This window comes from Benincasa hispida, unplaced genomic scaffold, assembly GCF_009727055.1.
Source record: "Benincasa hispida cultivar B227 unplaced genomic scaffold, ASM972705v1 Contig316, whole genome shotgun sequence".
Classification (NCBI taxonomy): domain Eukaryota; kingdom Viridiplantae; phylum Streptophyta; class Magnoliopsida; order Cucurbitales; family Cucurbitaceae; genus Benincasa; species Benincasa hispida.
The window spans coordinates 902811-926502 of NW_024064794.1; the positions used below are offsets into that span (position 1 = coordinate 902811).

Genomic DNA, 23692 nt, shown 5'->3' on the forward strand with positions numbered 1-23692 from the left:
ACGTGTATTTTAATTAATCTCACAAGATAATTTGCTTGACCCTATAACATTTGCATGTCAAGGAAACTCATAGGATATTGGTATGACTACCATAAATTGAATCCATTCCTTGAGTCCAATTCTTGCTTAGACCTTTTTTTATTTTATTTTATTTTTATTTTACTTACGTTAGAGCGCACTAACGCATATCACGTTAGGAATGACCGATTTCATCGTAGACCTGACGCAATGGTCATCTCTATCACGATCATCATTCTTCTCATGCGTTAGTACACTCCGACATAAGCAGAATATTAAATTTCATACGTTTGTGGGAGACAGATTATTAATCATATAAATCCCTGTGAAAAGGTCTTATGTACAAAAATCTTTATAAAATGAGTAGATAAGCAAACTTGATGGACCAGACCCTTAAAATCAATAGGAAAAAGAATCACTGAGATCAATTTCTTCGTACAGATTCTAAACAGTCATACATAAAATGTTTGGCCAACATTAAGCAAACTCTCATGCGGAATATTGAACATAACGCTATTCTCCCTGCAGATCTTTTTAAGAAATGTATATATATAATCAATCACGATCTTTTTGCAGAAGCTGGAGTCCCTCCTAGCTTTCATTACTGTATTTCCAAGAAAGTGTACAACTCCAACATTTCTACAGCTAACCAAGAACTCTAACTCATCGGTCTCAGTCTCATCATTTTCTTGACTGGGTGTTATGATGGTTTGGTTTCGATGCAATGGAGAATTGGCAGGCTCAATCCAATCTGCTCTTTGTAGGCCTGTTGATTCCACGGATGAGCAAGTTGAATTAATGGTTTTCAATGGGCATTCTGAAACCGTTTCATTTTGTTCATCAAGTAGACTAGACACGTCCGAATCTGAAGATCCACCGTCCATCAACGACTCGAGTCGAACAAATAAGAAGAGGCTATCAAAGAGTTTCTTCTCAAAATCATCATCTCTCTTGTGGAGGTCTTTGTAACCATATCTAGCTACACACCGAAACATGTGAAAATTCTTAGGTCCAATCCGTTTTACTAGAAATCTCTCTTCTTCTGGGACTGTGTAGACAGGCAAACACTTCAAACACACAAAAACCACAACAGAATGAATGGCCGGTAAGTTTGTGATGAAGTGTGAAAAGATGTGGGGGACTCCACTTGCTAGTTCTGTGTACACAAGTCCTATCCCAGGTACCCTTACAAGTCCTAAACTGGGGCCAAGGCTAAGAATCCATGCCATTGAAACCTTTGTGTGCATCTCAATCTCATAACGTTTAGCTGTACCATAATGCCAAATGTACATGATGATGAAAAATGCTGCTGCTATAACCAGGGGAACCCACCCACCTTGATAAACCTTCTGAATAACCGAGGAGAAGTAGAAACCCTCCACAATCAGTGATAAGCAAGTGAAGAGCAGAACTAGAATCCAGTGGGAGTGCCACACCAATATCATTATTAAAGTCATGAGGAATGTGGTTACCAACATCACTATAATCACTGCTGTCCCTGTTGTGACGGAGAAAATAAAAAAATATTAGAACCAACATGGTAGGTATTCCTAATAATATTCAGCTATGTAATCAATAAATGTTTTATTTTGTTATGTAGGATCCACCATTTTACAAGAAATATTTGTAATTCATGATTCAAACAGAACTGTGGTTAACAGCAAAATGATGAAAAGGAACCCGTTCTCTCATTTAGGAAGTTTCAAACAGAACTGATACGTATAGTTTACAGCTTCCATCTACTAATTCAACAAAAGTGTTTGTCTAATTGGAACAAAGATAACCTTCAAAATTGGATTGTTCATACAGGATTGGTAAAAGGGTAGACTAAGAAAATAACTCCAAAAGAGTTATACATGATCGTAGACTTCAATATTTGAAAATATTTACTATAATGGAAACCACTGGTTGAAAAGAGTCAGACTTACCGGAAGCATTTCCAATTTGGCTTTGATTCTTGAACCCAGCTGTCACGGCAATGCAAAGGACCATCAGGATCCAATTAATATCAGGAATATATATCTGATTATGGAACATCGTAGAGGTATGAATAACTTTAACTCTTGGAAAGCAACCAAGTGCAAGGGCTTGCTTGACCAATGAAAAAGTTGCAGATATGGTGGATTGGCTTGCAACGATAGCCGCGGTAGTTGCAATAAGAAATACTGGCCAGTATATACTTTCTGCAGAAATGAATACCTTATACTCAGTTCCATGGCAACATTCACACCTTGAAAGATATATACACTAGTGAGGAAAGATAACGATATCGAAAAACTCTTTTGAGAAGGTTAAAAATACTTGTGAAAATGATAATAATGAGCTTACCTCACTCTGTTTCCCCAACTTTTCCATTCAATCTACCAGTGCACGAGAAGGTATTTTGTGTTTGTGTGAGTGTGTGAGAGAGAGAGATAAGAGAGAGTTCTAAATCAACATGAATAAACTAAAATCAGAACAAACCTGGGATTGAATGGTAGAAGGCACCGACAACATAATTTGGGTGTTTAATGAGATAGGCAACCTGCCCAGTGTAGGCTAAAAGAAGGCAAGGATATACAACTACTGTAAAAGCAATTTGAATGGAGGAAACTGGAAAATGGGACAGGTCTGCAAAAAGTGCTTCAGTTCCTGTAATATATTTTCATATTAGAAGTCAGAAATTCCAACTTGATTACTTGTCATTCTTGACTAATAGCAACATCTAAATACTACCTGTTATACTAAGCATGATCCCTCCAAGGGATGTCCATCCAGCTTTCCCTCCCCTTTTGAAGTACCGATATATATGTACTGGAGAAAAGGCTCTCAGGACACTGTGATCATACTTGTAGATGTTAAATATGCCGATGCCTCCTATTAAGATGAACCACAGAAAAACTACCGGGGCAAAAAGCCAACCAACTTTATCTGTGCCATAGCGTTGCATGCTAAACATGACGATAAGTATGACAATAGCAACAAGAACAGCTACATCTGGAAACAAGGGATGAGAACTTGAATTATTAAAAATGAGAATATTGAAAGAGCGAGTGCAAAGGAATGTTTCAGCACCAGGTAGATACCATTGCTTATTTTTGCACGACCAACGTTGATACCCCCAACAGCAGAAAGAACTGCAATTTAATAAGGTCAATCATTTTGATGCAACTAAATCTCAAAATTTCATGCCAGCATATTAAAATTGGAAGTACTATCACAATTGGGGGTGGATCAAAATCTTCCAAATATGTGACACTTATGTGCCGTAGGGCTTCTTTTCCAAAGCAGCTATTATATTTACAAAATTGACCCATAGAACTAGCCATACTCGGGTGGGACATGAACCTACTTTGAGAAATTGTGATGTTTCTAAAAGGAGCATGAATACTCCCAACATGTCACTATGCTATGACTATTCCATCTAGTTCCAACTCTACCTTTCATACGATGTCATAAATTCATCTCAAGGTCCAAAAAACTAGAAACAAGTACCTGAAATGGCAGGTGTTAGAATTCCATCCCCAATCACCATGCAGGAGCCAACAAGAACGAGAACAAGAATGACATGTTTCTTAAAGTGATGTGCTTCCAGCCATCTCTTAGTTTTTGCAGCAAATGATTGTTCCCGGTACTCAGAACGACTATAAGTTGTAAGCTTCTCATCACTGAGGTCATGGTTAGGAATAGTTAATATTTTAGCATGACGGCTTAGCAATGAATATAGAGCAAATGTTCCACCTGCACCAAGGGAGAGCAAGAAGTCCCTCATCAATATCAAATAGGAAACCTTGACAACATTTAATATAGTTACTCTCTTCAAGTAATGAGAAGAAAGACATCTACAAAGAATCTAAATAAATTTTATTTTCTTATCAATAACTAACTTCCAAGATAGATAAACTAAGTTATCCCAAAGAACATGATATCTATGCTTAAATGTCTTTCATAAAGTCTTTTCTTCCCAACTTGGTTTCTCGCATTCTTCATTTATCCATCTGTGGAAAAAAATTATCAGGACAAGTACTTCGTTCTAAAACAAACAGAGAGAATTTTTAATTGCATTTGTAAGGAACATTGATTGATAATGCCCCCTGAAGAATGTAAGAGAGAGAGAGACCCTAGAGTGCTGAGCGTCCCTACAGGTACTATGAAAACAAAAACAAATCCTAGAAATTGTAAGAATAGACATATTTTATTATATCCTTACAAGCGCAACAGCAAAAATGATCTCGAGTAGAGGTAACTTACAGTTGGAATCAAATTACCTTGACCATTGTCATTTGCCTTGCAGACAATAAATATGTACTTGATAAGGGTTATGAGAGTTAGAGAGTATATAATCAATGATAGAGCTCCTATCAAGTCCTCTGTATTTTCAACTCCATCGGGGAACGTGTTATAGAAGACATATAAAGGGGAAGTGCCCAAATCTCCATACACTATTCCAAGGCTTTGGAATGCAAGTTGTAGAATTTTAAATACAGAATGATCCTGAGGGAAAATATGAGCAATAAATCATCAGGAAAAGCAATCACTCATCAACCATAGATCTTATCAATCAACACACTCACACACAATTGGATATGCTGATCTCATTTCAAATTCACAACTATTACTAAAAGAGAGTAAGAAATGGAAAATTTTATTCACACCCTAAGTGGGAGGAAGGGATTTGCAACAAACCTTTTCCTGCTGCGCATTTCTTAGCTGCCTAGCCTCCTCATCCATTGGCTGGTCCATCTGATGATCCAAAACCCAGATGTTACTATTTTGATCGTCAGTATCCTCACCATTTTTGGATCTTGACGCCATTTTTGAAAATATGGAACCTTTCTTCTCAAAGCTTATTAACTTCTGTATGTCGTCTTTTACAACAACTCAACGGTATTTCCAAAACGCTGTGACTGTAAAAGAGAAATGTAATGAGAAAGCACCACGACCAGATGCCGGTTCCTATGCAGAAAACCAGACTAAATTCACGATCGATTTGTTTTCAATCTCTGAGTAGAAAAAGAACACGGAATCCCACCGATAAGTTTCAACTAAGAAAACACAGAAGGATCTGGAGCTCGAAGAACCCGAATCCAACAGGGTAACAACTAATGAAGCTGAGGTGAATTTAACTCAGCCATGCGAATCGAATATACAGTAAAAATGACATCCGCGATCCGCGATCTTGATCAACTTGGACATGGCTATTTATTACATTGCAAATCAATAATGTCCGGAGGTAGCTACGGAAGAGGGTGACAAATTTATTGTCTTCGACAGCGCTGGGCCGCTGGCTAATTGATCAGTACGAAAACATTGAATGATAATCGAGGCTAATAAAATGATTATTTATTTATCTACAGAGCGTTACATATTTATAAAACATAATGTACATTGCGTAGTGTAATGAGCAAATATCGCCCAAATTTTCGTTCGTAATTTCACTTGGAAGTTCACAAGTTCAAAAAGAGCGTACTGAAATGGATCATCAGTCTTGTAATGGCAGAGACATCAATGGACAAATAAGGAATTTCTTGACGATGGCATTAGAAAGTCGAGAGATGAGAAGGACTAAGGACTTTACCTCTTAAAGGCTTCTTTGAAACTGACGGATCACCATCGTTGAAAGTGAAACTCCCGAGGGGTTTTACAACTTATTTTCTTCACATTGGACACAAATTTCCACGAACGTTTCCAATTTGATATCTCCTCTCCTCTGTACTGCACTGTTTCGAGTGATTTCAATTCTCGAGGTGTAGTTTGTTTGATTCTGATGACCAGAGTTCGGTCGAAACTCCACAATCGGCGGCTTCCTTTGCACGAGAGAAAAAGGCAGTCTCTGTTTCAATAGCATCCGTTTCTTGTCGGAACGGATCGAGAGGTTGAAGATGAAAGAATTGAACAGAATCAAAAGCTTTATTCTTTTGTGGCATTGCACTCATTATTTTATTTTTTGTTTTGTCTTATTTTTGGATAAAGTTTAGTAGGCGCGTAGTCAATTTCTTAATATTTTCAACATCTCATTCAATCATAATTGCTTATGTATATTAAAGTTCACATCCTATGGAATGAAAATTTGTATTTGAATTCGTTTTAGATTATATTTATCGTCACATAAATTCAACCCAACCTAAAAATTGAATGTAAACATGAAACTTATACTATTATTTGAAGTTTTACGCCAGAGTCAATTTAACATAGCGGTAATTGACATAATCTTCTTCTCTAGAGTGGAATGAGAGAATCGAATCTGACTTCAAAGTTGATAGTATAAATACCATATCAGTTGAAGTATGTCCATTTTGACGTAATAATTATCTTAACCTTTTTATTAAATAATAAAATTATTGATTTATGCTGACATAAATATAGTTCAATATAGGCAAATTACTTCAAATAGTAAAAATGTTAATAAGATATAGTAAAATTTTAGAACTATCAAAGATAGACGTTGATAGACACTGATAGACTTCTATTAATGTCTATCAATGTCACTGATAGACACTGATGGAAGTCTATCCGTATCTATCAACATTTATCATTGATAGTTCTAAAATTTTGCTATATTTTGTAAATATTTTAATTTATTTTTTTTATATTTAAAAACAGTTCCTTCAATATAATTGAAATAATAACACAATTAATTAATTAATTCTTATAAAATTAAATCAACTACCACAATTATTCAAATAGAAAATGGGTACATAGAAAAAAATTCTTTATATGATGTGGCCATGTGTAAGGACAATTTGTGAAGTTTAAGTGAACCGTAGAAACTAAATTAAAATTTTTGAAATTTTATAGGCCAAATTAAAACTAAAGACAAGTTATTAAAACTTTTAACACCGTAACAACGAAATTTAACGATTGTGATTTTCTTTTTTTTATAACTAAGTTTATTACAAAAAGTGATTTGTTATTCTTTTGCCTCAATAAACTTTTAACATTAGTTAAAAAAAAAAAAAATTGAAAATTCATTTATTTGAAACTCGAGAAATAATTTTGAATCTTTATATTGTTAGAATAGATATCACAAAGGGTTGCTATGCTGTGGAGAAATCACTGCCCTGAAAGCAATTACGACTCGACTTTGGTGCTAATCGTTATGCCAGTTGCTCCCAAAGTTAATGTAACCTCCAAATTTAGGCGTGCACTCACTGGAAAATGGACTAGAATTGGTGATAAGGTTGCTCAGAATAGAACAATTAGAGGAAAACAGAAAAGGAAGTAAGAAACTTTCCGTTGTGTATCTCCTCTCTCAGGTCTAATCTCTGTTAAATAGCAGAGGAGAAGAGGAAACAATAGGGAAAATGAACAGACAGATGAACATTGATACAACGTTCATAAATCGACAAATGAATGGTCAACACAACGTTCATAAATAGGAAAACGAACGGTCAACAAAATATTAATAAAATGATTTATTAAAAAAATAATTAAATAAATAAGAAATAAAAATTTAGTTCTTTTTTGCTCAAGCGCAGTTGCCCAAACCCGAACACACCTGTCCCACCAGACGGACGACAACACACGCGTGTGATGAAAGGGTTATACTTCTACCACCAACTCACTTTGGACTCTCATCTAGAATGCCTTGGTATTTATAACATCTAGTCAATGCTAAATTTTTTTCACGTGGGACAAAGCTCCCCCACTCCCCTTACATTTTCCTATGAGCCTAAGCCCAAAAATCATTTCCAACAATCATTTACAAGTGACTGTTATAGAAAATTTAACAAATAAACAACATAAAAGATTATTTTGAGAAAAACTATTCTGAGAAAATAAAGGAGATCAAACTTAAATATCAATATCTAACGATTTAAATTGATGCATAGTGAAGTAGGGCAACAACCTTGTTAGAGAGAGTGAGTTACCTCTTGAACTTTCAATAACACTGGTTGAGACCCCCACAATACGTTTTACTCCTAGTCATTTTCTCAATTCTGTGATATAGAGTTTGCTTATTATGACCATGCACATGAACCTCGGGTCACCGTGAAAGCTCAAGAAAGAGACCTTTAAATTCTTTCAATAAAGACTACCACACCTTCATTATCACGTTAGATGCTTCATCAAGTTTGTTAGAGACAAACCACTCAAACTGAGCTATGAAAACTTCGTCATCTAGTCCGTGTCAGGACCATTTTCATCAAGTCTGTCAAAGACAAACCACTCAAATATTGAGTTATGAAGATTTCATCATTATCCATCAAGTCCACATCAGGACCACTTAAAGAAAGGGCTATGGATTATTAAAAGGTTTTAGTATTATCCGTCAAGTCCATCCTAGGACCACCCACATAATGGACTATGGACCATCAAGTCTATAGCAATAGAACACCCAAACAAAGGGCTATGGATCATCGAGTCTATCGTGATAGACCACCCAAAAAAGGGCTATGGAACTCTATAAGGGATTAAACCCCATATTACTGACGTTCTAAAATTACTTTCCTTGTTAGGCCTTTGGTAAAAGGTTCAGCTAAATTTTTCTCAGACATCACATATTCCAAGGAAATAACTCCTCCCTTTAGCAATTGTTTCACAGCTTCATGTCTAAGACGTATATGTTTCCTTTTGCTATTATATACACTATTCTTGGCAATGCCTATGGCAGCCTGTGTGAATTATAATGTACAGAGACTGGTACCGATGTCCCTCACAATGGTACATCCCTAGTAGGCTTCTAAACCATTTAGCCTCCCATCCTGCTAATTCTAGGGCAATAAATTTAGATTCCATTGTGGATCTAACTATGCAAATCTATTTTCAGTTTACATACTTTGTTTTCCTGACTGGCATCTGTAAAGCCTTTAGGTTGTACCATATAGATTTTTTCTTCTAAATCACCATAGAAAAAGGTTGTTTTTACATCCATTTGGTGAATTAGAAATCCATGGATAGCAACTATTGCAATCAAGGCTCTAATTGTAACTATTTTTGTTACAGGGGAATATGTGTCAAAGTAGTCAATACCGTTTTTGTGTATATCCTACTACTACCAATCTAGCCTTGTATCTTTCAACTGAATCATTTGGCCTCATTTTCCATTTGAAAATCCACTTACACTTAATAGGTTTACTTCCTTTTGGAAGATCTACTAAGTTCCAAGTTTGGTTCATGATTAGAGAATCCAGTTCACTCTTAATGGCTTCCTTCCATAAGCTAGATTCTACAGAACTTAAGACTTATTGGTAAGTTTTAGGATCCTCATCTATTAGATACATATATGCAAACTGACAATCAATATCATCTGGCCTCTTAACTAAAAAAGTAGTTAAAAAATCAGGACCAAAATTTTTCTCAATTCTCTATCTCTTACTTATTCTAGATTCTATATCATATATTTTGTAACTACCTTCTATCATGTATTCCCTGTCTCTGTCTCTTACTTCTTCTAGGTTCTATATTATGTATTTTATCCATAAAATTTTGGGGTTTTCGATAAGCACATGGGCTGGACATCCCCAAATCTTGAAGTGGCGTAAACTACCTTTGCGATCTCTCTATAACTCAAAAGGTGTTTCAGAAACACTCTTTGAGGGAACATTGTTCAAAATATAAACTGCAGTCTCTACTGCATATCCCCAAAACGAGTCTGGAAGATGAGCATAATGTTGGGATTGGTGTCCTAATTCTCCCGGAGTCTCATTGTTTTGTAAAGATACACATTGTTTAATGAATAAAATAAATGTTATTTAATTTTGGCATTTACTCATATCCAAGAAACAAATCTCCTTGGTTATCTTATGTGAACTTAAGCATATGTGATATACAAGTGGATTATGCCTTAAATGACAATCTAAATAGGTTTGTAGTATAAGGATTAAGGTGGGATACTTGATCCTGATGACATTACGGATACAGCTCACTTTGTAGAGGTTTGCAAGTGTTGTAAACTACTATAGATGGTAGATCCTAACCATTCATGTGGAGACATGTGAGTGGGGGTGTCCTATACAAAGAGTTTGTATAAGACCTGGACCACGAGATGACTAGACTCTGTATATAACGCCATTTTTGATACTAGAGACTTACCATTCACCTAAACGATCATAGGTGACACGACCTCAATCCTGAGTGTTTTGAGAACTCTTGCCTTTGAAGAGCGGTCTTTTGATTAGTATGGTGAGAGTGGCCAGATTGCCAACTCAACATGCCTACCTTTTTGGGGACTTGTCTGATCTGGGAGTGGAAACTCAATCCACAAGATGGAATTCACTCTTTTCCCGAAGCAAAAGCTCAGTCATAGTAGGACTATGACATATGTTCATTAGAGGGATCAGTGGTACTTAAGGAGACAGATGTAACTACAAAGGCATAACGGTTATTGGCCTAGCTGTACTTACGAGCGATTTGTGAGGGGTTGTCACATTGCTGATTGGTAAGATGGATACATAATAATATCTGTGGTAAGGAGAGTTTAGCTATCGGTCTTTAGTGGAGTGCCTTGTAGTTAACAGATGGTAAATCCCATGACTAAAGAGTTTAGTAAGTTATTCATATACCGTTGGAGCTTCGAGCTACAGGTCCATAAGATCCCCTTGGTAGCTCAACGGATTCAGTTGAGGATCAGTTCTGGTGTTGATTTGAAATGTTCAAATTTACAAGAGGTATTTTAATTATATATTATATAATCGGTATGATGTATGAGATACATCTTGTGGAGGATTGATGTAAATGAGTTTTATATTAAGTACCATGGAATAGAAAAAGAACTATGGTTTGTATATTTCATGAGATGAAATATTAAAACTATAGGTTATAAAATATAGTATGATAAGTTGGTATCATTTATATTTATAATAATATTAATTATTGGATAATTAATTCTTTTTCTTTAATAACCAAATGAATGGGTGGTTATTGGATTCATGGTAACCGTGAGTTTAAAAGGAAAATGGTTTTCCTATTCTTAAAGATGATTTTTACAAACTGGCAAAAAGTTTTTTTGAGTTTTCTCTTCTCGCGCAAAAGAAAACTCACGTAGTCGTCAAGTAAATACGGATTCTAAAACGACGGCTAGGGGGAGCTAAACGATCGTGCAGTGGCGAGCTAAATAATCGCATATTAATTACCAAACGATCGCATAGTTTTGCTGGACGATCGCTTGCCCTAAGTAAACGATCGTGTAGTGTCTGTAGGTGACAGACTGAGCTAAACGATGAGCTAAACAATTGACTAGCTTTTGTTAGATGATCGCATAGCTTTATCTAAATGATTGGGCATCGACCTATACGATAGGTCTCCGCCATCTCCCACTTGCCCAGTCATGCACACGATCGGTGTTTCCTCCTTCATCTACCTCATACCAAGTTCGAACAGAGCCCACCCTCTAGATTCTTACACCGAGAATACCAAGGTCACCTTGTTGATGGTGTCATACTCAACTCGACACCGTCAAGGTTTTCTGTGGAGGCTGTTCGTGCTGTTGCTGAGGAGTTCGTGGCCGAGGCGATTGTTGAGGGCGAGTGCGAAGAGTTCGTGCAGTGTTGCGGTCATGTAGATCGAGCGTTCGAGGTTGTTATTGTTCGAGTGGTCGTGCGCAACGGAGCGTGGAGACGCATCTTCAATTGTTCGTACAGCTTTTCCCTTTGTGCATTTGTAGGTATTCATGCTGTAATTTCTGTATGTATTGTATAACCGCTTGTTTGGAAGTCGACTGTAAAATGTATTGTTCATTCATGATTGTGATTTGGAATAATCTTGTTCCGCTGCTCATGGAAATCGGAGTCCGATTTCCTTTACTTGGTATTAGATCCATGTTCTCTGATATTCCAAATTACAGATTTGAATTGAATGCATTTTTCAGTCACGATGGTTTTTGCATTTGTGGTTAATCGTTTTCTGCATATGTGGTTACGTTGATGAATGTTTCGGGTTTAAATTGCCTTTTTGTTAAAGCTTTAGTTATTACAAAGTGTTAATTATAAGGTCCCCTTGTTTTTGGGCGAAATTAACTTTGCAATCGAGTTTGTAATTCAAAAAGTTTGAGTTCGTTGAGTCGTTCGTGATGAAGCTTCGACGCATGGCGATGCGGTTCTCAACGAAGAAGAAGATCTAGAGTTGGTCGGATCGTGTAGCCTCAGGTAAGCGATTGTTGGGATTTATAGATTTTTTTATACGATCGCATAGTATTTTCTAAACGATCATATAGCTAATTCTAAGCGATGGGGTACATCATTTACCATATCGCATGGCGTTGGTTGCGCGATTGCGTAGGCGCTGGAGGTAGACGATCGTAGAGGGAGTATGTGATGCTCGTCATTTAGAAGAAGGCGCGTGTTAGACGATCGTGTAGTTAACAAGCTTTATTGCTTAGTTACTACCTTTACGATCGCGCGTATGCGATACGGAGGCGCTAGCTAAGCGATCGCTTAAACGATGGTGCTTCGCGGCATCGTAGTCGTTTAGATGATCGCGCAAGGCGGGCGTTGTGCAGAGTGTGCTAAGCGATCATGTACTTCAGGCTTCATCGCTTAGTAAAGGTACACGATCATATAGTAATAGCTAAACGATCGTTTGGATTTTTCTAGACGATCGTATAGTAAATGCTAAACGATCGTTTAGCTCTGGGAGCACTGTAGATGATCGCGTGGTGCTTAGTACACGATGGTTGGAGAAGCGATGCTTTGCCTGAGCGATTTAAGACCCGGTTCGCATGTTTGAACCGGAGACTCCTTGTCTTTGTAATAATTAGTTTTCCTTTTGTGTTTTTTAAGGCAATTTCACCCGGTGCATCAACTTTTATTGTTTATACATGTGATGTATGGTACTTATATGCCAAAGTGTTTGTCATATAGTTAAAACCCACCTTAGGATGTGTAATTATTCATGCATCATGTATTATAAATGTTATAATATTGCATGAAGAAATTACTTGAAAGCATGCGTATACACCATGAAATATAAGAGTTATATTTTGCATGCATTGAGCATTATCATGCATCATTCTTTTATTATATCATGAAATTACTTATCTGATCTGGGAGTTGGGAACTCAATCCACAAGATGGAATTCACTCATTTCCCGAAGCAGGGATAAGTAGAGAGATTGCTCCCTTAAAGGCTGATTCCAGGACTTGAACATAGTGGCCACAGCTTCTCTTTGGAAGAGAAGACTCAGTCATAGTAGGACTATGACTTATGTTCATTAGAAGGATCAGTGGTACTTAAGGAGACCGATGTAACTACAGAGGCATAACGATTATTGGCCCAGCTGTACTTACGAGCGATCTGTGAAGGGTTGTGATGACGGGTAGAAATGCACGTCATCTTAGGCCTTTTATTTAGAATTATGAGCACTGTTAAGCATAATATGCGGCAATTATATTAGGAATTCATGAGAAAATGAGTTTGCGTCGTTCATCATTAAGAATCTCGGCTAACCCACTATTATGTGTTATTAAGCGTTCAATTGTTTGTCTTTGTAGCTAATGCAGAAAGCGGACGCATACGCGGAAGCTGGGCCATCACAACGATGATTGCAGGCGAAGAATTTCTCCATCGCAAAAGCGAACGCATACGATCAACGCATGGGTGTTGCAGTAATCGACCGCATGCGTCCATCGCATAGGAGTTGGGATCGTCAAGCAAATGCGATCATCGCAAGATTGCGGCTACATGATGATAACCATAATAGAGGGATGAACGCAAAGTTGGTGGAATGGAAACATTAATGCATATCTCGAAAGAATCAAAAGATGATGTTGACATTTCACCTACCACGCTATTAGTAGCAGAGATTCAGAAAAGGACCATCGCGCTGCGAATGTCAGAATCAGAGCAGGTCCATTAATGCTGTCGGTGATCCAGCTCTATAAATAGAAGCCGATGAGCAGGATTTAATTTTATCCAAGGTTTTTCGCCTGAGGCTCGCCTTAGGGCGGATTCTTGTGATCCAGACCAAAGCGTGAGAAGATAGCTTGAGAGTTCTTCATTTTCTTCATCCATTCCGAGTGACGACCGGAGCCTTCGTCGGAGTTAGAGCTTGAGAGAGTCTGCTCCACGACCCATCCATGGCACCACCAGTAACCTTGACACATATCTGCTGGAAGCAAGACATTACTTCCAGCTTGTCCTTTCATTTTCTCTTCTTTTCTTATATTGTATTGTATTACATTTTGGCTTAAGAAAATTAATACATTTTGTGATAATTGCATTTCTATATTTCCTGCGATTCTATCTTCATCTTCCTTTACTTATCATCTTTAACTTTCATTGCATTACTTAGTGAGATTGCTAGAGTATCGCATACTTAATCATGCGGCATAGGAATATGAAGCATGTAGCAAACCACCGGGAGGTGTGCGTTGCGTGAGTGTTGTGAGAAAACCTTATTTGCTTAAGTGTGAAGTTGAAGTAACGCTTGTCTATAAGCGGACGCAATGCTTGTCTATGAGTAAAGTCAGCAACAACTAACTGCCTGGAAGGGTAAGTGGTTAGTCACATTAAGCAATGTAAGTAAGTGTTCACTAGAGATATGAATAATCTTACATCAGCCAAGTTTATGCGGTTACCTTGTCTTATGAGCGCATCATTCATCATTTAGGCATACTTAGGAAAGTAGTCTAAAACCCAAATCTAAGACTCGAAAGAGCGGATTGGAATGCATAAGCAGAATCGAGAACTTAGAGATAAGCTCCGTTTGCTATTACACAGCGTTTGCACCCTATGGAGAGGATATTGCATGCGTCCAAGAAGTAGGATACGGTGGTATGCGGTCATCTTGTTTATATGTGGAAGCACATGAGCAGGAATAGAGACTTAGAAATAAGGCCTCTCGACACGTTGCATATACATCGCATGCGTCCTAGAAATAGGCTCAAGTGTGTGTAGCATGATCACATAGCTTGCATTGGCTGAGGTTGCCCTTGCAGTCAAGCTTAGGGTTGCGATGAAGACATATTCATATTTTATCTATTTTTCTATGCATTTACTACGTGTCAATAGTTGTCGTGTCCCTACCTCTCATTCATATTCTCATTGCTTTGTCTGTTAGGAGTAGGAGTAGTTATTAGCTTATATCCTCCATCATTCTTTTATTCATCCGCCGCAAATACATCATTGCATACATCTAGCTACAAGTCCCTGAGTTCGACCTCGGATCACCCGAGAAACTTGCGTTCGGGTTATACTTGGCGTGAGCGCAAGAAAACTTGTGACAGGAACGCATGGTCATCGCATATAAGAGTAAAACATATTTCCATTCCAACATATAAGAACCAACGCATAACCTAAGACATGCATCGCATAATTGCGTTCACACTAATTTTAGCCATCAAGTCTTTGACGGCTAATTTTAGGTCACCAAGTTTTTGGCGCCATTGCTGGGGACTTGGCAACTAATTGTTTGTTGAGTTTTGTGTTTTTGCAGGAAACCTTTTTATCTTGGGAGTATTGCAGCTTGTGCGACCGAGTTGCAACCAATATTGAAGTGTAGGCAATGCGCCAAAAGCCAGTATTGACCCCAAGATAGAAGGGCAATTAGTCACATGAGCTGAAGGTAATTCTAAGCACATGGTGGCCAACATGCATCCAACAATTGCCAGAAGTTTCAATGGTCAGGGCAAGCCCCTTGACTTAAGCAGTTGAAAACAATCTTCTACATGGGAAACTCCTTGCGGTGACATCACTCCAATTTCTCCAGGGACGTCTTCTACTCTATCTTTACCTTGCTTTCTTAGTTTATTTTTTTTTATTGTTATCTTGGATATGCAGCTGCTTCCTTGGTTGTGGTGCATTTTCTCCTTGTAGGTGTGACAATAATTCTCCTTGGTGTGCAGTACAACGGAAGAATTCCCTCCATCCTTCAATGCATGACTTCGATTGCATGAATTCCAATGCATGGTCGCATGCGTTATTCAGCTTAAGATTCTTTTCTTGTTATCTTTTATGCATTATCCTTTTGAAATTCTCCTTGTCCGATTGCGTTCCTTTGCGATGCATCTATGATGGTACGTATAATTCAGCGTATTCGCTAAGTAAGCATCGCAATGCTCACCTTACTTTTAATAGCTTCTTCAAATTTTGAAAGTCTTAAGTTTTACTTTGCGCAAACCTTCACTCAAACGTTTGTTACCGCATTCCTGTTGATTTTGTTTTTAGCTTTGCGGTGAGAACGCTGCCAACTTCTAAGTTTGGGGGTGGCAGCGTTCCTGGAGAATTGCGTTCATTACATTGCGATCATTTCTACAAATTTTTTTTTTTTTTTTAAGAATAACAACTCAAATGTCAACGCAATGGGGAAAACCATGTTGATAAGAGTTAAGTTGTGAAAGGCACTTACCCGTAGTTGGATGTCTGCATGACACACGTGGGGACAAGCCAAAACGAAGGTAAGTCGCCAGGATCAACGCATAAGTACAACTCTTCTATCCGGCGCAAGCCAAATCAATCAAGACAAGAGTTTAGTTAAATATAGAACGAAACCGAAGTTGGATGCCCGCATGACACATGTGGAGGCAAGCCAAAACGAAGAGCGTAACCAGGTTCAATGCCGCATTTTTTTTAAGAAATCGAAAAGTTTTGAATTTTTTTGAACGAACGCATTCTCAAAAGCTAAATGAAAAGTTGCGGGGAATGAATAAAAAGTTTTTGAGCAAAGGCTTGCCGGATCTAAACTTAGAAAATATTTTTTTGAAGAAGCAGCCGAAGTGGAGGAGAGCGTTGCGGCCATGGTCAGAGGTATGGGTAAATTATATTCTGAGAGGCTAGTCATCGCAAAGGAAAGCTAGAAGGTGAGTTAGAATTTCTTGAGTAAAACGCATGCTTGAGGACTAAGCATGATTCTAAGTTTAGGGGTGTGATGACGAGCAGAAATGCACACCATCTTAGGCCTTTTATTTTAGAATTATGAGGGTTGTTAAGCAAGAATATGCGGTAATTATGTTAGGAATTCATGAGAAAATAAGTGCGATAATTCAACATTAAGAATCTCGGCTAACCCACTATTATGCGTTCAATTGCTTATCTTTATAGCTAACATAGAAAGCGGATGCATACGTGAAGTCGGGCTATCGCAAAGATGACCATATGCAGAGAATTTCTCCATCGAAAAGGAGAACGCATACGATCAATGCATGGGTGTTGCGGTAATCGACTGCATGCATCCATCGCATAAGAGTTGCGATCGTCAAGCGATTGCGGTCATCGTGTAGAAGTTACGGTCATCAAGCGAATGCGATCATCTGAAGATTGCGGTTACATGATGAAAACCATAATAGAGGGATGAACACAAAGTTGGTGGAATGGAAACATTAAGCAATCTCGGAAGAATCAAAAGATGATGTTCACATTTCACCTACCACGCTGTTAGCAACAGAGATTCAGAAAAGGACCATCGCGCCGCGAATATCAGAATTAGAGCAGGTTCATTAATGCTGTCGGCGATCCAGCTCTATAAATAGAAGTCGATGAGCAGAATTTCATTTTATCCAAGGTTTTTCGCCCAGCTCGCCTTAGGGCGGATCCTTGTGATCCAGACCAAAGCATGAGAAGATAGCTTGAGAGTTCTTCATCTTCTTCATCCATTCCGAGTGACGACCGGAGCCTTCGTCGGAGTTAAAGCTCGAGAGAGTTTGCTCCACCGCCCATCCATGCACCACCGGCAGCCTGACACACATTGCTGGAAAGCAAGACATTGCTTCCAGCTGGTTCTTTCATTTTCTCTTTTTTTTCTTATATTGTATTGTTTTACATTTCGGCTTAAGAAAATTAATACATTTTGTGATCAATGCATTTATATATTTTCTGCGATTCCATCTCCATCTTCCTTTACTTATCATCCTTAACTTTTATTGCATCACTTAGTGAGATTGCTAGAGTATCACATACTTAATCATACGGCATAGGAATATGAAGCATGTAGCAAACCACCGGAAGGTGTGCGTTGCGTGAGTGTTATGAGAAAACCTTATTTGCTTAAGTGTGAAGTTGAAGCAACACTTGTCTATAAGCAGACACAATGCTTGCCTATGAGTAAAGTCAGCAACAACTAACTGCCTGGGAGGGTAAGTGGTTGGTCGCATTAAGTAATGTAAGCAAGTGTTCACTAGAAATAGGAATAATCTTACGTCAGCCAAGTTTATGTGGTTACCTTGTCTTATGAGTGCATCATTCATCATTTAGGTATACTTGAGATAGTAGTCTAAAACCCAAATCTAAGACTCGAGAGAGCGGATTGGAACACATAAGTAAGAATGGGGAACTTAGAGATAAACTCCGTTTGCTATTACACAACGTATTCACCCTACGGAGAGGATATTGCATGCGTCCAAGAAGTAGGATACGGTGGTATGTGGTCATCTTGTTTTTGTGTGAAAGCACATGAGCAGGAATAGAGACTTAGAAATAAGGCCTCTCGACACGTCACATATACATCGCATGCATCCTAGAAATAGGCTCAAGTGTGTGTAGCATGATCACATAGCTTTCGTTGGCTAAGGTTGCCCTTGCGATCAAGCTTAGGGTTGCGATAAAGACATATTCACATTTTATCTATTTTTCCATGCATTTACTACACCTCAACAGTTGTCGTGTCCCTACCTCTCATTCATATTCTCATTGCTTTGTCTGTTGGAGTAGGAGTAGTTATTAGCTTATACCCTCCATCATTCTTTTATTCATCCGCCACAAACACATCATTGCATACATCTAGCTATAAGTCCCTGAGTTTGACCTCAGATCACCTGAGAAACTTGCGTTCGTGTTATACTTGGCGTGAGCGCAAGAAAACTTGTGATAGGAACGCATGGTCATCGCATATAAGAGTAACACATATTTTCATTCCAAGGAATGACCACTGATGCATGAGAACCAACGTATAACCTAAGACATGTATCACATAATTGCGTTCACACTAATTTTAGTCATCAAGTCTTTGACGGTTAATTTCACGTCACCAGGTTGTCGCACTGCTGTTTGGTTAAGATGGACATATAATATATCTGTGGTAAGGAGAGTTTAGCTGTCGGTCTTTAGTGGGGTGCCTGGCAGTTAACGGGTGGTGGATTCCGTGACTAAAGAGTTTAGTCAGTTATTTACGTACTGTTGGAGCTTCGAGCTACAGGTCTATGAGGTCCCATTGGTAGCTCAATGGATTCAGTTGAGGATCAGTTCTTGGTGTTGATTTAAAAAGTTCAAATTGACAAGAGGTATTTTGATTATATGTGATATAATCGGTTTGATGTATAAGACACATCTAATAGAGGATTGATGTAAATGAGATTTACATTAAATACCTTGGAATAGAAAAAGAACTATGGTTTATATGTTTTATGAGATGAAATATTAAAACTATAGGTTATAAATATAGTATGATAAGTTGGTTATCATTTATATTTATAATAATATTAATTATTGGATAATTAATTATTTTTCTTTAATAACCAAGTAGTGGGTGGTTATTATTTTCATGGTAATCGTGAGATAAAAGGAAAATGGTTTTCCTAAGTGGGTGATTATTATTTTCATGGTAATCGTGAGTCTAAAAAGAAAATGGTTTTCCTATTTTGAAAAGAAGTTTTTAAAATGCTAAAAAGTTTTCTTTGAGTTTTCTCTCTCGCCCAAAAGAAACTCACGAAGTCATCAAGTAAATTCAGCTTTACTAAACGACGGCTGGGTGAGCTAAACGATCGTGCAGTGGCGAGCTAAACGATCATGTAGTATTTACTAAACATCACATAGTTTTGCTAGACGATCGCTTGCCCTAAGTAAACGATTGTGTAGTGTCTGTAGGCGACAGACCGAGCTAAACGATCGCTTAACTTTATCTAAACGATTGGGCATCGACCTATATGATAGGTCTTCACCATCTCCCACTTGCCCAGTCGTGTACGCGATCGGTGTTTCCTTTGTTCGTCTGCTTCATACCAAGTTCGAACAGAGCCTACCCTCTGGATTCTCACACCGAGAATACCAAGGTAGCCTTGTTGGTGCTGTCAGGCTCCTGTCTCTTATACACATCTAGATGTGTATAAGAGACAGGTCGTGTACGCGATCGGTGTTTCCTCCGTTCGTCTGCCTCATACCAAGTCCGAACAAAGCCCACCCTTTGGATTCTCACACCGAGAATACCAAGGTAGCCTTTTTGGTGGTGTCAGACTCAACTTGACACGGTTGAGATTTTCTAGAGGCCGTTTGGTGCTGTGGAGGCCGTTCGTGTTGCAAAGGAGTTCGTGACCAAGGCGATCGTTGAGGATGAGCCGAAGTGTTTGTGCTGTATTGCAATCGTGTAGATCGAACGTTGCCGATTGACAGTTGTTCCAGCGGTCGCGCAATGGAGCATGGAGACGCATATTCAAATGTGCGTAGAGTTTGCTCTCTGTTCATTTGAGTTTTTCATGCTGTAATTTCTGTATGAATTGTGTAACCGCTTGTTTGAAGTCGTTTGTAAATGTGATGTTTATTCATGATTGTGATTTGGAATTATCGTTCTTCCACTGCTCATGGAAATCTCGAATCCGATTTCCTTCAGATAGAACATGGGATTGCGTCCCAACTCTCGGCCCCTGGTACACCTGAGTAGAATGGTGTATCTGAAAGGAGAAACAGAACCTTGTTGAACATGGTTCGGTTTATAATGAGTTATGCTCATCTTTCAGACTCGTTTTGGGGTTATGAAATGCAGAGCATGTTATATCCTGAACAACGTTCCCTCGAAAAGTGTTTCTGAAACATCTTTTGAGTTAAGAAGAGGCCGTAAAGGTAGTTTACGCCACTTTAGGATTTGGGCTGTCCGGCACATGTGCTAGCGACTAACCTAAAGAAGTTGGAACCGCGTTTGAAGGTTTGCCTCTTTGTAGGCTACCCCAAGGAAACGAAAGGTGGATACTTTTATGATCCGAGTGAGAACAAAGTGTTTGTTTCCACTAATGCTATCTTCTTGGAAGAAGATCACATGAGGGATCATAAGCCACGAAGTAAGCTCGTTTTACGTGAGATATCTAGTGAGACTGAGACTACTGAGTGTTCAACAAGAGTTATTGAACAGGCCGACAGATCAACAAGAGTTTTCGAGGTCAGAACGTCTAGTCAACCAACTCAAGAGTTGAGACTATCTCCACGTAGTGGGAGGGTTATGAACCCATTGGATTGCTACATGGGTTTGACTGAAGCCCATAACTTCATTACGAATGATGGGGTCGAGGATCCGTTGTCTTTTAAGAAAGCAATGGAGGATGTTGACAAAGATGAATGGGTTAAAGCCATGAACCAGGAAATGTTTATGTACTTCAATAACGTCTGGGAGCTTGTTGATCCACCTGATGGGGAAGACCTATTGGGTGTAAGTGGATCTTTAAGCAAAAGATAGATGTAGATGGAAAGGTGCAAACCTTTAAGGCTAGACTCATGGCAAAGGGTTATACCCAGGTTGAGGGAGTTGACTATGAGGAAACTTTCTCACCTGTTGTCATGTTGAAGTCTATTCGGATTCTCCTGCCCATGGCCACATTTTATGATTATGAAATATGGCAAATGGACGTCAAGACTGCCTTTTAGAATGGCAATCTTGAGGAGACCATCTATATGACTCAACCAGAGGGGTTCATCGTTCTAGATCAAGAGCAAATAGTTTGCAAGCTTAATAGGTACATTTATGGGCTGAAATAAGCATCTAGATCTTGAAACATCAGATTTGACACTGCTGTCAAATCGTTTGGTTTGACCAGAATGTTGATGAGTCTTTTGTTTACAAGAAGATCATCAACAACTTAGTAGCTTTCCTAGTATTTTATGTGGATGATATCCTACTCATTGGGAATGAAGTAGGGTATCTGACTGGCATTAAGAATTTATCTAGCTGTCCAGTTCCAAATAAAAGATTTGGGTGAGGCACAGTATGTTTTCAAGATCCAGATTATTCGAGATTACAAGAACAAACTGTTAGCCCTGTCTCAGGCATCGTACATTGATCAAATGCTGATCAGGTATAGGATGTAGAATTCCAAGAGGGGTTTGATACCCTTCGGGGATGGAATCATTCTGTTTAAGGATCAATGTCCTAAGACACCTCAAAAGGTTGAGGAGATGAGACGAATTCTCTATGCTTCTGCTGTAGAAAGCTTGATGTATGCAATGTTGTGTACCAGATCCGACATTTGCTATGCAGTAGGGATTGTCAGTCAGTATTAGTCCAATCCAGGATTTGATCATTGGATGGCGAACAAGACGATCCTCAAGTATCTTCGGAGAACGAGGGACTACAAGCTTGTGTATGGAGATAAGGATCTGATCCTTACAAGATACACAGATTTTGAATTTTAGACCGATCGAGATTCTTGCAAATCGATATCGGGGTCAGTGTTTACTTTGAATGAAGGGGCTGTAGTCTGGCGAAGCATCAAGCAAGGATGCATCGCGGACTCCACTATGGAAGCCGAATACGTTGCGGCTTGTGAAGCAGCTAAGAAGGCTGTTTGGCTGAGGAAGTTCCTTTCAGATTTGGAAGTTTTTCCAAATATGGATTTGCCAATAACACTATATTGTGATAATAGCGGGGCTGTGGCAAATTCGAAAGAGCCTTGGATCATCGTCGGGGTAAGCACATAGAACGGAAATATCACCTGATCAGAAAGATTGTGCATCGCGATGATGTGATAGTCACAAAGATCGCATCGAAGCACAACGTTTCTGATCTCTTTACAAAGGCCCTCACGACTAAAGTGTTTGAGGGTCACCTAGAGAGTCTGGGTCTGCGAGACATGCGACATCTTGTCTAGGGCAAGTGGGAGATGATAATGGGGTATGCCCTAGCTTATTGTATATTGTACATTTTTATATTGTATTGTACATTAGTCTCCCGAGTCATTAGGACAAGTAGGAGATTCTTGGGATTGGTGTCCTAATTCTCCCGGAGTCTCATTGTTTTGTAAAGATACACATTGTTTAATAAATAAAATAAGTGTTATTTAATTCTAGCATTTACTCATATCCAATAAACAAAACTTCTTGGTTATCTTATGTAAACTTAAGCATGTATATGTGATATACAAGTGAATCATGCCTTAAGTGATAACCTAAATGGGTCTGTAGTATGAGGATTAAGGTAGGATACCTGATCCTGGTGACACTACGGATATGACCCGCTTTGTAGAGGTTTGCAAGTGTTGTAAACTACTACAGATGGTATATCCTAACCATTCATGTGGAGATGTGCGAGCGAGGGTGTCCTATACAAAGAGTTTGTATAAGACTTGGACCATGAGATGACTAGACTTTGTATATAACGCCGTTGATACTAGAGACTTACATCTCACCTAAACGACCATTGGTGACATGACCTCAATCCTAAGTGTTTTGGGAACTCCTGCCTTTGAGGGTGGTTCTTTGATTAATTTCTAGTTGTTGCATGACCTGTTAGTTTCCGTTTCTTGTACTGTAATTGTTAATGTTCAATTTTGAATGGAATTTGGAACGATCCTTCCGCTGCTCATGGAAATCCTCAAGTCTGATTTTTTTCAATTGGTATCAGAGCCAGGTTGTTCTGATATTCCAAATTTTATTTCTGTTTTGAACTTCTTTTATAGTTGTGGTGGGTTTTCTGCATTGTGTTTAAGTGTTACATGCATTTATGGATGGATGTTGATGAATGTTTACAGGTTAATTGCCTCTGTTTAAACTTTGTTTTGATTACAAAATGTTAATTTGTTAAGGCCCCTGCGTTTTTTGGGCATAATTAACATGCAATCAAATCTGT

The 23692-nt window shown here is 38.5% G+C and overlaps 1 protein-coding gene across 4 annotated transcripts; it reads right to left on the reverse strand.

Annotated features, from left to right (window-relative positions):
- Nucleotides 1–386: 386 nt before the first annotated feature.
- Nucleotides 387–5929, reverse strand: LOC120069308 (potassium transporter 11-like). 4 transcript variants are annotated; one of them, XM_039021031.1, is made up of 9 exons: nucleotides 5576–5929; nucleotides 4684–4904; nucleotides 4266–4491; nucleotides 3493–3738; nucleotides 3084–3134; nucleotides 2734–2994; nucleotides 2482–2649; nucleotides 1947–2201; nucleotides 387–1516 (listed from the first exon to the last, which is right to left on the reverse strand). In XM_039021031.1, the coding sequence occupies exons 2-9, from the start codon at nucleotides 4810–4812 to the stop codon at nucleotides 471–473; spliced, it is 2382 nt and encodes a 793-aa protein (XP_038876959.1). In that variant the 5' UTR covers nucleotides 4813–4904; nucleotides 5576–5929; the 3' UTR covers nucleotides 387–470. The 4 variants fall into 4 exon arrangements, with proteins under 4 accessions (XP_038876959.1, XP_038876958.1, XP_038876957.1 ...); XM_039021030.1 differs by having other exon boundaries at nucleotides 4684–5281; XM_039021029.1 differs by having other exon boundaries at nucleotides 4684–5285.
- Nucleotides 5930–23692: the final 17763 nt, after the last annotated feature.

Bases quoted from the DNA above. Each gene is read 5' to 3' on its own strand.
- LOC120069308 (XM_039021031.1), bottom strand. From the start codon at position 4,812: ATGGCGTCAAGATCCAAAAATGGTGAGGATACTGACGATCAAAATAGT. The intron at 3,739-4,265 runs GTAATTTGATTC...CCCTTGGTGCAG, and splicing joins GGCAAATGACAATGGTCAAG to GTGGAACATTTGCTCTATAT. The intron at 2,202-2,481 runs GTTTGTTCTGAT...TCATTTCTGCAG, and splicing joins CTTCTACCATTCAATCCCAG to AAAGTATATACTGGCCAGTA.